We start from the raw sequence: 14015 nt of genomic DNA on the forward strand, positions 1-14015 counted from the left end.
TTGTAACGTACTGTAATTTCATGGAAATACTGCAGCTAAGCTTTAAAGTAGTTGGCGTTAGTCGTCAGACGTAGCAACAGCTCTCCAAAGAGCAGTCTGCTGAGTTCGTTTTAAGCCAGCCAAAATTGTCTCTTTAGAGATCCAGGAGGTGGACACCTGGTTTATTTATTCCCAAGAAGCTTCTTTTCCTCCAGGTAAAGGTGTGTGCTGGCTGAGGCATGCCGATCTGCTCCCCCATTCATCAAACCAAAGGCTTCAAGGTGTGGCCACGCTTGGGATTCCAAACGGCTAGCCCAGCCACAAACTGACCCTTCTTAGAGTCTGAGGTGTTCACATTCCTGGGCCTTTCAGAGAGCACATTCCTCCTGAAGCCCGCAAGGACACCAGGTGTCCTGGGGGAGGCCACCTAGGAAGCACCAGTGTTTTGTTTTCTTTTGCTTCTCACCTCCTTACTGCTGCCTTCTGGTTAAACCCCCTTAGGATGGCTCATTAGCGCAGTGTTTTGAGTGTTAATTGAGCTCTTTTGTTCACTGGGACACACACTGGAGAAGTTTTACTACTACCGAAGTGGGTTGTTTTGTTTTCCCTTTTATGGGCCGTCCAGCTCAAGGCCCCTTGCTTGGTGATACTGCTGAAGAGTTTCTATTTCCAGATCAGATTAAAGTGAACCACACTGGCCCTGTTATGGAAGCAATGCGTGGGGGTCATTTGTTGTGTGGTGGTCCTATGGCTGCCGGCCAGGATGTGAAAATCCCTAGTGTCCATGTTATTTCCTGAGACAGGCACCCCCCGGAAGTAGAATTTATTACAACCTGCTGTTTGCGCTCATGAAAAGTATGACAACGTGAGACTCTAGGGCAGTGAAAGACTTACAAAGATTCCTTCTAGAGCTGCTGTGCATGTCACCTCCTTCATAATTTAGCCAGTCTTTGAACAATTTTTAATGAAAGTAGTCTGCTTCTAATTGCTTAGCTTTATCTTCTTCCTCTTTGTATGATCGCAGGTCCTACAGGTATGGATCTCTGGCAGCTCCTGTTGACCTTGGCAGTGGCAGGCTCAAGTGATGCTTTTTCTGGGAGTCCAGGTGAGTTCTGCTTTTCCCTTCCCACCCGCAGTGTTTTGAAACCACACTGAACTTTATTTGTTAAATCTGAGTTCTCTGGATGATGTAATTAGAAGAGGTAAGTTTTAAGTAGCAGTAAATAGAAAACCTGTTGTAGCTTTAAAATCACGAACCGGGAGGACGTTTCTGGGGATGTTTTTAGGAGGAAAACAGTAGTCAGCTTTGGCATCTGATGTTTCCACGTCAAAAATAAATGCTGCAAATCATGCTGAGGGCATTTCTGGTGAAGGCAAGCCAGGTCTCTTGGTCCTCAGGCTCTGGGAGAGAGATTGAAATTGCACTGAAGGATTATTAACGTACTGATCACTCAGCTCATCTGTGACTAAGGATATCATAGCTTATTTCCAGAGCTCAGAATTAAGTCCTCTTAATCATATTCTCTGAGAGTGGAAATTGCAGATTTCAAATAAATTTTACCTTTTACTCTCTGGGTGATTACCATTTGGCTAAATCTGAAGGAGGAAACACCCGAAATAGTTGGATAATATAGTCAAAGTCACGAGTTTCCTTGGCCATCTCTGTAATTCTCCCTCCCTCTTTATACCCTCTTCCTATTGGAAGAGTTGCCATGTATTCAAACGTAGGTCTCACACAGCAATAACTGGAACAGGAGAGAAATGAAAGGGAATGAAAAGTATTTTTCTGCCCAGAAAGAAAACTGTGCTCATAACGAGGGTGGGAGACGTTTTAAAATATCATCTTGAGTACTTGATTTTTTTTCTTGCTTGTGCTTCAACAAAAGAAAGAAATCATCATTTCTCCTATTCTGTGATACCACAGTCACTTGTTGCTTTAAGAGCGGTCAACTCCCCTACTTACCAGGCAGCTCATCTTGGAAAACACAGTTTAGCAGCAGAGGTAGTGCCTTAAAATGTCCTCCCTGACCTTCGAGCCAAAAATAAATCCCTAGTAGTGAGCTGCTGAGGGCAACCAGAGTAACTAAGAAAACAAGAAGTGTAAAATATGTTATTTTATCTCCTAAAACAATTTAAAAATATTTATAGAAAAGAAGTCATAATTGTTTGAAATATTTTGGGGTCTCTCTGGTGTTATAATGTCAACATTTTGCAAGTCAAACATGGAGGGAATTGCAGGCTCCATGTCAGCAGCTTTTCCCATGGCTGGTTTTAGACCCTGGTTCTGAGCCAAAGAATTACAGCTGAGATCCTCTGCTATTCCAAAGTCATGGTGGTTAGGTCTCTACTTTCTTCATTAAGGTGACTTTCACTCCACTGGGCAAGGCTTGAGGAATTTAAAAGACTTGTGAAATGAAAAGTATGGCAAAGGAAATCTTTAAAGAAAATTTAAAATGTATCCCCAGCTAAAAGACTAGAGCTCAAGTTACATTTTTGACCTAGAGAGTCGGCAAACGGCACCTATTTCAACTGCTTTGACATTTTAGCAAGCCTTTAACTTCATAGAGGAAACAAAACCATTAGCTGGTTTTATGTTTGCTTTTTTTTTTTGCTTTTTGATAGTTTTGTGTTTGCTTTGTTTATTTGGGGGGAGCAGAGCATAAGAAAATGCAGTGGTTTATAGTAAATACAAATCACATAGTTTAACATTACTTACACATACTAAGTAATTTAGCAAAGGAAAAGAATTTCTTCTTTTCTTTTTCTTAGTAGGCTAACCAGATTCCTTTGGAATATGTGGCTACTCCAAAATTCTTACCTTAAAATGGCCTGGGGATTGTTAAGGACGCGGTATGATGTTTATATAAGAAGGTGCAGATGAGTGTGTTTGAACATGAGCCGTGTGTGTGTGTGTGTGTGTGTGTGTGTGTGTGTGTGTGTGTGTGTGTGTGTGTGTGTGTGTGTGTGTGTGTGTGTGTGTGTGTGTGTGTGTTGCTGGCGCTGGCCACTTATCTGATGAGTTCAGCCAGAGCGATCTCCTGATATGACATGGATCGAATCTCAGATGACATTCATGGGCCATGTGTTTCTTTTTCTGCCAGGTCTGGATTGTACCCAAATCACTTTATTTTTATTTTCTCTCCCATTGTATGAGGCAGACTAAAAATGTAAGAGAGGACTTAAAAAAAAAAAAAGATGCTACTGTAGTTTCACCAGCCATTCATTGAATTAAGTTTAGTCAGTGGAAGAGGTGGCACAGCTGAGGAAAGGAACTGGGAAGCATCACGGGGAGAAAAGCTGCCCAGGAGCTGGGAGGAGATGACAGATCTGCATGCCTGAGGAACGTTGGCACTTACAGCCTTGAGCAGGGCTCTTCTTGCTTAGGCAGATGAGCAATTTAAAATATGCTGGCCCTAAGAGGATTTTTTTATTAAGTCTAATTGCCCTCTTGGAAATTTAATGAGAACTAAGCATCGAACAGTGCCACCATTGTATTAGCTAAAGTGTTGTAATTGATGCTCTCTGTTTGTCTTTCATCCTTAATATTAATTAGTCTTTACATCTGATCCTCAAGGCAGGTTACATACTCTCAGAGAGAATTTCTTTCTTTTTCTTTTTTTTCTGGATGTACCACAGTTTATTTAATCTTTTAAATTAAAATATACTTGATTTACAATATTATATTAGTTTCAGGTGTACAGCCTAGTGACTCGGTACTTTTATAGATTATATTCCATTCCAAGTTATTACAAAATGATGGCTATAATTCCTTGTGCTGTACAATACATCCATTTGGCTTATCTATTTTATATATAGTAGTTAGTACCTCTTAATCCCATACCCCTATCTTGCCCCTCTCCCTGCCCCTCTCCCTGCTGGTAACTACTAGTTTGTTCTCTGTATCTGTGAGTCTGTTCTCTTTTGCTATATACATTTGTTTGTTTTATTTTTTAGATTTCACAAATAAGTGATATCATACAGTATTTATCTTTCTCTGTCTGACTTTTTTCACTAAGCATAATACCCTCCAGGTCCATCCATGTTGCTGCAAATGGCAGAATTTCATTCTTTTTTATGGCTGAGTAATATTCCATTGTATAGATATATACCATATCCTTTTTATCAGTTTGTCTGTTGACACTTGGGTTGCTTCCATGTCTTGGCTATTGTAAATAGTGCTACTATGAACATTGGGGTGCATGCGTCTTTTCAAATTAGTGTTTTCATTTTTTCTGGATATATATCCAGGAGTGGAGTTGATGGATCATACAGTAGTTCTATTTTTAGTTTTTTGAAGAACTGCCATACTGTTTTCCATAGTGGCTGCCCCAATTTACATTCCCACCAACAGTGTAGAAGTGTTCTCAGGAAGAATTTCTTATTCCAAAATCAGGAATGAGCAACAACGTTTCATCTTCAGAGGGCTTCACAGGGTTGAACTGTCAACTGGTTGCATCAAAACCGCTGCTCCTGGGCTTCCCTGATGGCTAGTGGTTGGGAATCTGCCTGCCAATGCAGGGGACACGGGTTCAAGCCCTGGTCTGGGAAGATCCCACATGCCGCGGAGCAACTAAGCCTGTGCGCCACAGCTACTGAGCCTGCACTCTAGAGCCCACGAGTCACAACTACTGAGCCCGTGTGCCTGGAGCCCGTGCTCCACAACAAGAGAAGCCACCACCATGAGAAGCCTGCGCACCACAACGAAGAGTAGCCCCCGCTCGCCACAACTAGAGAAAGCCTGTGTGCAGCAATGAAGACCCAGTACAGCCAAGAATAAATAAAAATAAAAATAAATTAATTAAAAAAGAAACTGCTGCTTCTGCAAAGATGATTTTAATGAGAAATGTGCGCAAAGACTTAATGGATACAAATATTCTTCTGAGGAGCACCTATTATACGTTGTTATACCTCTCCTATTTCTGTTGGTCCACAAGTGAGCATCCTCTTTGACCTCAGCAGTGTAAGGTGGGAACAGGCTAGCCCCGACCTGAAGAAGTTCAGTCTAGTTAGGATATGAGGAACTTCTAGAAATTAATGAGAGACTGTATAGTTTTAAGGTCTAGATTGTATGATGAATATGGATGGCCAAGATGCTCTAAAAAAAGGCTAAATGAAGGTGGACTGGAATAGTTAATTCAACAAATTCAATGTACAGATATTTCTTTAGAGCTTTCCATTTTTAAAGGTTGAAATTACGGCTATGAGTAAAACAGTGATTCTTCCCTCAAGGAATTTATCATGACTTAAGAGATCAGGAATATGTATAACGAATTACTGTATGAGGCAGAATGTATTCACTATAGAAATAGTGGCCTGAACTACACTCTTTAAGAGGAGTGTAGAGAGGAGAGTCACCTCAGGATGTGGTGAAGCACAGAGAACTTCACAGGGGATGTTGGTGTTATTTCAGCAGATATTAGAATACCGGGTTAAGACTTTGAAAGGCCTAGAAGAGCAGGGAGTGGCTGCAGGAATAGCGTGTGTGATAAAGGAACAGCATAAAAGACGTGCACAAGTGTAGATACGAGGTGTACGCGGAGAACAGGTCAACCAGTCACCGGGTTTACACTATGTACAGGGCACTGTGCTAGGAATGAGTGGCTCTGTTTCACACACACAGCATCCAACAGAGGTTTTCTGAGCACTTACTTTGTGGAAGGCGTACGATTAATTTGTCCAGAGTGCATGGCACGTGAGCACTGCGTTTGTAATTATTCCCTTTGGATGTAAACGTAGGTCAGTGAACTCGAGTTAAATTACAGAAGGTCTAAAGATGGCAAAAGCTTCATGGAAAAGACAAATCTTGAAGGATGGGTCGTATTTTGGAGAGGAAGCAAGTCATAGCTCTTAAAGTTGTAGGCCAGAAAAGATGTTCATGATGGTACTCTGTGTGTGTGTGTGTGTGTGTGTGTGTGTGTGTGTGTGTGTGTGTGATATTTATATAAAGCATATACAGGGAATTCCCTGGCGGTCTAATGGTTAGGATTCCACGCCTTCACTGCCAGGGCCCGGGTCTGATCCCTGGTCGGGGAACCAAGATCCCGCAAGCCACGTGGCACAGCCCAAAACAAAACTATTTACGTGTAATATATGTGTGTGTACATACATGGCATGGTTTGCAGGCAAAGCACATAATTAGTATCTCATCACTCTAAATATCATTCCATACCAGTCAAGATAAAAACCTTACACTAGGAGTGAGATGCCACGTCCCAAAGGAACCAGGATCCCCCAGATAATGTTCTTTGTATACCTTTGAACATTTTTCATAAACTTATGCAAACACACACAGCACTTGTGTGAAAGGAAAGACACCTCTATTCTCATTGCTAACAGATAGGAAATAATGACACAGTGGCAGGAACATTTTATTTCTTCTAAATAAACCTTACACTTTCATGCCCCTTTGCTGGTGAAGCTCCACAGAGCCCTAAGAGCTTCAGGACATACAGGATATATTTCAAGCAAGTATTACAGTCATGGCTGTAGTTGGTAAACAGTGAAGCGTGAACCTGTTAAAAATGTTTTCAAGAAGGAACAATGCGCACTTTCCGTGAATGCACACTGGAAGTGAGGGAGAAAGCCGTAGAGCTTAAGATTACTGCTGTCTTTACTTCAAGAGGCAGGAAGAAATCTTAGTCTCTTCTAGTGCCGTGGACATTAGCAGACCTACATCACCTGGTCTTCCTGGTGTCACAGATGCTATGACTCCAGAGTTCAGGTCATAGCAGGCCAGGCGACGGAGCTTCTGGTCTCGTCTACCTGGATGATGCCAGTGGAAGATAGGCATAGACCTTTGTGTGTGATGAGGACTTTTAGCAAGTTTTTATCGAGCACGTGTATGGATTCAAGGATGAATTTTGAATTTATGTTTCTACCTTTAAGGAGCTCGTGGTCTATAGAAGGGAAGACAGATAAGTAAACCTAATTTAATCATGGCTCCCTGAGGTTATTAAAGAGTTTTAAGCAGGGTAATAATACCGTTAGATTGTCCTTTTGGAAATACAGCCGGTAATCGAGTCAAAGTGAATTGGAGAGCAATGAATGCGGAGGAAGATGGTTGTAATAGGTTAGGAGAGACGATGCAAGTGTGCCAGTGGTGGCTAAAACAAAATAGATGGATTATGGGCAGACGTTGAGGCGTACTCGGAGTCCAATTACATGTGGATTTCTTCCAATTACGTGTTATCAACATCAGCAGTGACTCACTTTTAATAGAGTGAAGCCCTGGAACACAGCTCAGCCTATTAGCAGTGAAGTGGTACTTGTGCAGAACAGCTCTGTGGAGGGGGAAACACTGAGACTGATGACAGCAGAGTATCTAAGCAAACTTTCTTTTGTGCCATTTCCCAGAGCTCCTCCTGCCTGTGCCCAGCCCAGGTCCCACAGCTGTCTGCTCCCCTCTGCAGTGTGTCTGTGCTATGGCTTGGTCACTGTGCCCTGAGGGTCCACAGTGGGATCAAAGGCCTGAGCTCCATACCTATGTAGTCTCTGCACATTCATGACTCAATCCCGAGACCTTGACATACCCCCAGATATTTGATCATCCCTAGAATATGTACTTATACGCAGGATGAGTCAAGGGCAGCAGAGTCATGCACTGAGCAGAATCTGGGAGGTCGGCGAAGCCTACACAGTAGCTATGTGACTCACCTCTGTGAAGCAGCTGGCAGTGTGAGTGATGAGGTTTGTGCCTCAGCTAATTAGTGTTAAAAGGACTGGGACCACCCAAGGGTAGCCTGAACCTTAAACGTTCAGGCCATACGTGCCAATGATGAACCATACTTCCATCCTTCTGCCTTAGATTGTAGGACAATCGTCTGCCAACCATTACAGGACAAGAGCCGGTTCTGGTGTGCAAAATGTCTCCACGCCACTTTGGTTCAGTAGCCTAAACGAGGGCTTCTGTTATGGGAGGACAGGAACGGGGTTGAATGGAATGTGTGTGATGTGTGGTGCTGGCCACCAGCTCTTGTTCATTGACACACCTGGGTTTCTGCCTCTGGTGGAAGCTAACGCAAGTTTAACTGTGCAGAAGTCCACACTGGCTTGGACTGGCCCGGCCAGCCTCTCCCTGCCTGATATGCTCCACAACTAGGGCCCCAGGGTCCCTCAATCACCCAGCATCTTTTCCCTAGGAAAACCCTCTCAGGAAGAAGCTGTGGGTGGTGGTTTTCTTCTCCCCCTGATTTTAAGTCAATGTGTTACTTTGGTTTAGTTTAAACCCTTAATCTTAAACTCGATGATATAGAATTCTAGGCGGTTCAGAGCCACCCGCAAAGGCATCTTCGGGGCCTATCCCCTGCTCCTTGTAACTGCCTGCTAGACATAGTTATGGATGTCTAACTTGTCATCAGGCAGAGTCACCAGAAGCCACAGCCCGAGGACCACCATCAGTTTTCACAAGCAGCAGGCATCGGGGTCCCATTTGGGCTCTTCCAGAAACACTCACAGGCTGTCATCAGTGTCATCCCTCAGACTCAGAGCGAAGCTTCCTCCTCGTCTGTAGTTAGCAGCGTAAGGGTGGTGATGATGTGTGACATAAACACACTTTGAAATCGGATGCAACTGATCGTACAGAGAGGATTCCGTGGTGCCCCGTCTGGCCGGCACTGCACAGACCGGGAGGCCCAGGGGCCTGGAGCACTTCTTCAACCTCAGCTGCAAATCAGTCTTCTCTGGTCTGTATTTCCCAAATTCGTCCAAAATGAATCCGCAATATTTCATCAGATACATCTATCAGGAATCTCTGTTTCTGTTTCTGTCACAACTTACCAGCCTTAAGCCTTAACCTTAACTAATTACAGTGTCTGTGTTACAGCTCCACGGCAGGGTTGCAGGTATTAGAGCGTGGCGGCTCATGTCCCAACCACGGAGGGAATGTTTCAGGATGTTGTTTGTTGTTTTAGAAGCTTTCCCCAAGATGCAGCACACAGGGATGGGCAGAAGGGCAGCCAGTGGTGGGGAATCAGGGGTTTGGGGAGGCGACAGTTGTTTTGTGTCTCTCTTCTAAATGAAGTTGTCGTGACATCTGTGTTTTAAGTTGTGTGACAAATTCTGGATTGAGCTTGAAATATACACAATTTGTTTTCGAATGATTGACAAAATGACCATTGCATACTCTGTGTGATAAATAGTTATGGATTAAAACTCACTAGACCTGAAAATTCACGGAGGATGTTTTGATCACCCCTGTATCCCCTCCTCTAGCATTCTGACACATGGAGTAGATCTTCATTTTATTTAAGGGAATCAACCTCTAAATCCTGACCTGGAACTTTCCCAGTAATTGTCCACAGTTGTCACTAATGCTCTGTTATGTCCAGCCCTAAGCAGGGCAGAGGCTGGATTTGGACGCCCTTCCAGTAGAAAAGTGTCTGGAAATAGCTGTGCAACTGTAAAAGCTATTCTCCAAGAAGCCCCAAGTATCCCTGTGCCCTACCCGAAGCCCTGATTTGTGGCCTTTCCCTGTGGATGGAATGCTCTCATTTTCCTGCTATATACTTCAGATGCACCCAGGGTCAGAACTTTGCCCAACACACCAATACCTGGGAGCCTGATGCCCTTTATAAATCTTGCCAACCTTTTCCCAGGTGACTGGACTCTGTACCCCATGCACCAGCTACTGGCCAACATCCTGCATTGAATAAACCAGTCAGCCAGCACCTACCCCCGACACCACCCTTATCTCTGCCCCACCTACCTGATTAAATCTCCTCAAATATTGACAGAGAGGTATAATGAGGCCTGTAGATTCCAAATTCAAGTTTTCTCTGCCCCTTCAGACATTGAACTTCAGATTACGAAAGACCATGACTAGGGATCTTAGGGAGAGCTAATCAGTTTTCCCAGCCACATCCCTTAAATATCAGGTTTTCCCAGTTTCCCATGAGAGCCCATCTTGAAGTATGAAACTCTCAAAATTAAATCAGGGATATGATAAAATCCTTAATTTCTTCATCCATGAATATGGAAAAAAGTTGTATTTTGTGTAATCTAATCTTTGAGTAAAATCTTGCAAATTTGTAGAAGGAGAAATAACGTTCAGAATATTTGACTTGTGGATAGCTGTGTGTTATTAAATATTAATAGACTTACATTAGTGGAGATTGAATTGGTGATGTTTACCACGCCTTGGCTTCCCCCAAACTGAGAGCTGAGTTTTTTAGGAAGGGATCATTTTGTGGCTGTGTAACATTCAGGACCAATCTCCTCCCTCCACTACCCAACCAGTAGGCCAGCTGCTTCCTAGGCTGAAGCAGGAAGCACCATGCTTTTTTTTTTTTTTTTTTTTAAAGAGAGCAGGGCAGTCGGGGAAGTGGGGGAACCAGTCAAAGAGCCCTGCCCCATGTCAGGGCACAGTCGGGCCAGATTAGCTTGTGAGGTGGAGAATGCAGTGAAGTACCGAGGTGCTGTGCTCACACAGCCCAGGCCAAGTTTGCAAACTGGTTTGTGATTGTGCCCAACTTCCCTTGTGAGCCATGCCAGCACCATAGTCTCTGGGTGTTTGCTCTGAACTTCATAAGCATGGCTGACTAGCTCTCTCTCCCTTTGTAGCTATCACTAAGCCTGACTTCCTGGAAAGCTCTTATCGAGGAATAGAAAGACCTAGATTAACTTCTGTGCATACCATGGCCATATATGCGTGTCAAACTCGTGTTTATATAGCCATTATAGGTGTGAAAGGCAAAAGTGTAGCTACTCCCCAGTATGACCTGTCTTGTCTTATTTCTATGGATGGGTACTAAAAGCCTGTATTTTTATGTCTTAAAATCTTACCTGAAGGGAAAAACATTAAAGACAAAGGATATGTAGCACTTGCATTAACATGAGATGTTTCTAAAATGAAACTATTCCCTAACCGTCAAATTTGGGCAGAGGGTGATTTCTCTAACATGTTGGTTGAGAGTGGGTTGCTATAAACCCAAAGTCAGAAGCCTTTGACGTGGCAGAGAGTCAATGGATGCCTTAAAGCAGAAGGTAGAAGGAAGAGGCTGAAATTCCAGGCTGAAATTCCAGGCTGAAATGAGGGGACCGTGGCCGTCACTGAGCCCACAGTTGGTGTTCAATAAATACCATGTAGATTACTGATTGATTTCTGCAGTTAGTTGCTAGGAGCCCAGTTTGATCTGCACTTGATTGGGTTATACACAGTGTCCCTCTGGTTCTGTGACCCTGCCCTTGGCTATCACTTCCCTGGGGCAGCAGCAATCAGCCAGAGGCTTAGACCATCAGATGGTAAAGGGGGCCTGTGGAGGAACTCTCTGGAGGGTGAGGAGAGAGGCTGGTCAGATGGCCTTGGCTGGTACTCAGAGAACATACAGAGATGCTTAGGGGGTAGGACCAGTAAGCAAGTCTCTGCACCAGTCATATCTGATTCCTGCTTCCATCTTCTCTGCCATCGTCAGGAGAGGCAGTCTAGATTGGGGATTTTAGAGCATTGATCTTGAACTTTGTCAGAATTGGGTTTGGATCCCAGCTCTATCATTAATGAGTTGTGTGATTATTTTTTTAGGCCGAGTTCCCCAGAAGCCAGATGCTGAGACAAGGGTTCAAATGACAGTGAATTATTAGAAAAATATTCCAGGGGGAAACTGACAGGGAGTAGGGAAATGAGACAGTGAAAAGGCTAAAAAAGAAAAAAAAAAAAAACAAGCAAGAATGCAATGTCAAGTGCTATCCCACGGTGGGGTGGATGGTGGGGATGGTATCTGACTCGGTCCCCTCTAGAAGTAGTGCTTCAAGTTGTCCAGAACAGCCCTCAGCTGATGGTTAAGGGCGACCCTTAGAGGTCATAAATTCCTAGACACTATCAGCTGTCCAAGTGCAGGTCAAGATGGCTCCAGGCGCCGACAGAGACACAGGTGCTGGGTGTTGGGAGTGAAAGCACACAGGGAGTCCATGTGCACGTAAATGGTTATGGGATCTATATCAGCAGAGCACTGACAGCATGTACTACAAAGGCTTTCGTAGTTTCTTATACTTTCTGAGCCTCAGTTTTCTCTTCTGTTAAATGGGAGGAAAAGAACTTGTTTAAAACCATCAAGGAGGTAACAATAGTAAAGCACCTGCTGAGATGACACAGGAAAAGCACATAAGTAGTCAACAACTGGTAACTCTTATTGGCCTCAGGTTGAGTTACTCCAAACCCTGAGGCCTTAAATAAACATGCAAACTAAACAGACCTGTAGAATTTGAATTATAACAATGTATGCCTAAAAGGAGCAGTTCAGTTGCACAAGGAAGTTTTGGAAGCTAAAGATAATTTTAATAATGACTCCAGAAAACTGTCTAGAAGAGGATTCTAATGTTTAAGGTGCTTTCAACAATAGAACTAAGGCATGATGACATAAACTTTTAGGAAGCAGGACACTGTTCTATATTTATAGTTTTAACAGTGAATGCTCAGAGGATAAGTGTGATAAAAACCTTAGTGCTCTAGTTCTTATACTTTTAATAAAATCGAATCTGATCAATCCAGCAAGTGGGTCTGGAGTGAGTTGACGCTGATGCTGGGGGTGACACCGGGCAAGTCCGTTGAGTTCAACGAGCGTTCTTTGAGCATTTGCCATATGGCAGACACGAGACCAAGAGGAATGAGACACAGTTTCCCAGGTTAGTCACCAGGTGAACTGAGGATGTAGGGAGAGAGAATTAAAACCAGTTCATTGCAATAAAAATAGAAGCATTTCATGGATCCAATTTTAAGTACTTTATACTTGTAACCTTGGTTAATTCCCACAGCAATGGTAAGAGGAAAGTTCCATTATTACCCTGCTTTAGGTAGGGACACCAAGAATAGTTATGTAACTAGTTTACATAACTAGCACAGGCCAACGTGAGAGTCCAATCCAGGCAGTCTGACCCCAGAGTGCACACTACACTGCCTCACGTGTCCTAGGGTTTCCGTGGCACCTAACTATCTGTAGTACTCACCTCTGCAGGAATTTCAGCTGAACTCTGGAAGTTGCATGTGTTTCACTTACTCAGCCAAGGTCAAGAATCATAACTATGTCAAAGCAACAGGAGGTGATTCCATGAACTCCTTCTGTAAATCCTCTAAGATTCAGATTCATTAAGTTTAATGTAGTACTTTGACTTTTAATGTTGACCTCATTGTTTCATATATAAGTATTGATACTTATATATACTTACATACAAATGTAAAACTTATGATGAGGCATGGGTAGTTTCCTCAAAGCAAATGGGCATCTCTCCCCGAGGTTATATCAGTAGCCAAAGTTTGTGGGGACAGGTGTCACCTCTTCTCCTTTGAAAAAAATCCTTGAAAGGTACCTCCTGGGCCACTGGGCAGCCCCGTCTGGTACTGTGCAGCCCTGTTATGTGTACAAGGCTCTCCCTGCATTGTTCTAAGGAGGTTCAAGAACTGTCTTATGAAATCAACTCTGGGTTTTCTCTTCTGATCACTCCTGGATTCTCCACGAATGCAGAAGCTGTCAAAGTAAAGGAAAGCCATCTACTAACATACCTAGAGAATTATTCTACTACACACGCTCACTATTATAGCATGTACTTTTGCCTGTTTCTAAGACTGTACCTCCTTACCCACAGCTTTTCTCATCGTCACTGTATTAACATTCCCTATTTTGTACACAGGACTTGTGTTGGTATAACATTGTTCCTACACCATTTTCTGGTAAGATTTGTCCATACAAATCAGTGGACCTGAAACCAAGCTTATATGAACAAGAGTCTTCCATTCATTGGAATTTATTTTTGTGTTGCCCTTTTAAGGTAAAGGGGCACATTGTCAGAAAAGAAAACTGTACCAAGAAATTATTTAAAAACAAATTTGGAGTGTCTTTCTTGCCATCAGTGATCTCACCTAATGGTGTGATGGGAAAAAAACATCAACCAATCACCACCTCTGGGTTATGAGTCCAATTGCATCAGTAATCAGTTCTGTGGTTATGGGCAAAAGCTGTTAATTTCTATAAACTCAGTTGCTGATATATGAATAAAACTTTTCAGAGAGAAAAAAATCAAATCTGTCCCTCTCAACTCCAAAATTATTT

At 43.1% G+C, this 14015-nt stretch overlaps 1 protein-coding gene across 4 annotated transcripts in view; it reads left to right on the forward strand.

Moving 5' to 3' along the window:
• GHR (growth hormone receptor) overlaps positions 1 to 14015 on the forward strand; it is a 274648-nt gene that overhangs the window by 118623 nt on the left and 142010 nt on the right. For 3 of the 4 annotated variants that reach the window (XM_060142904.1, XM_060142906.1, XM_060142905.1), the window contains exon 2: positions 1004 to 1084. In XM_060142904.1, coding sequence (XP_059998887.1) covers positions 1015 to 1084 — 70 coding nt within the window. In that variant the 5' untranslated portion in view covers positions 1004 to 1014. Of the gene's footprint in view, positions 1 to 993; positions 1085 to 14015 lie in introns of those variants that run through there. The other variant, XM_060142903.1, reaches the window with a different exon arrangement.

This window comes from Lagenorhynchus albirostris, chromosome 3, assembly GCF_949774975.1.
Source record: "Lagenorhynchus albirostris chromosome 3, mLagAlb1.1, whole genome shotgun sequence".
NCBI lineage: Eukaryota > Metazoa > Chordata > Mammalia > Artiodactyla > Delphinidae > Lagenorhynchus > Lagenorhynchus albirostris.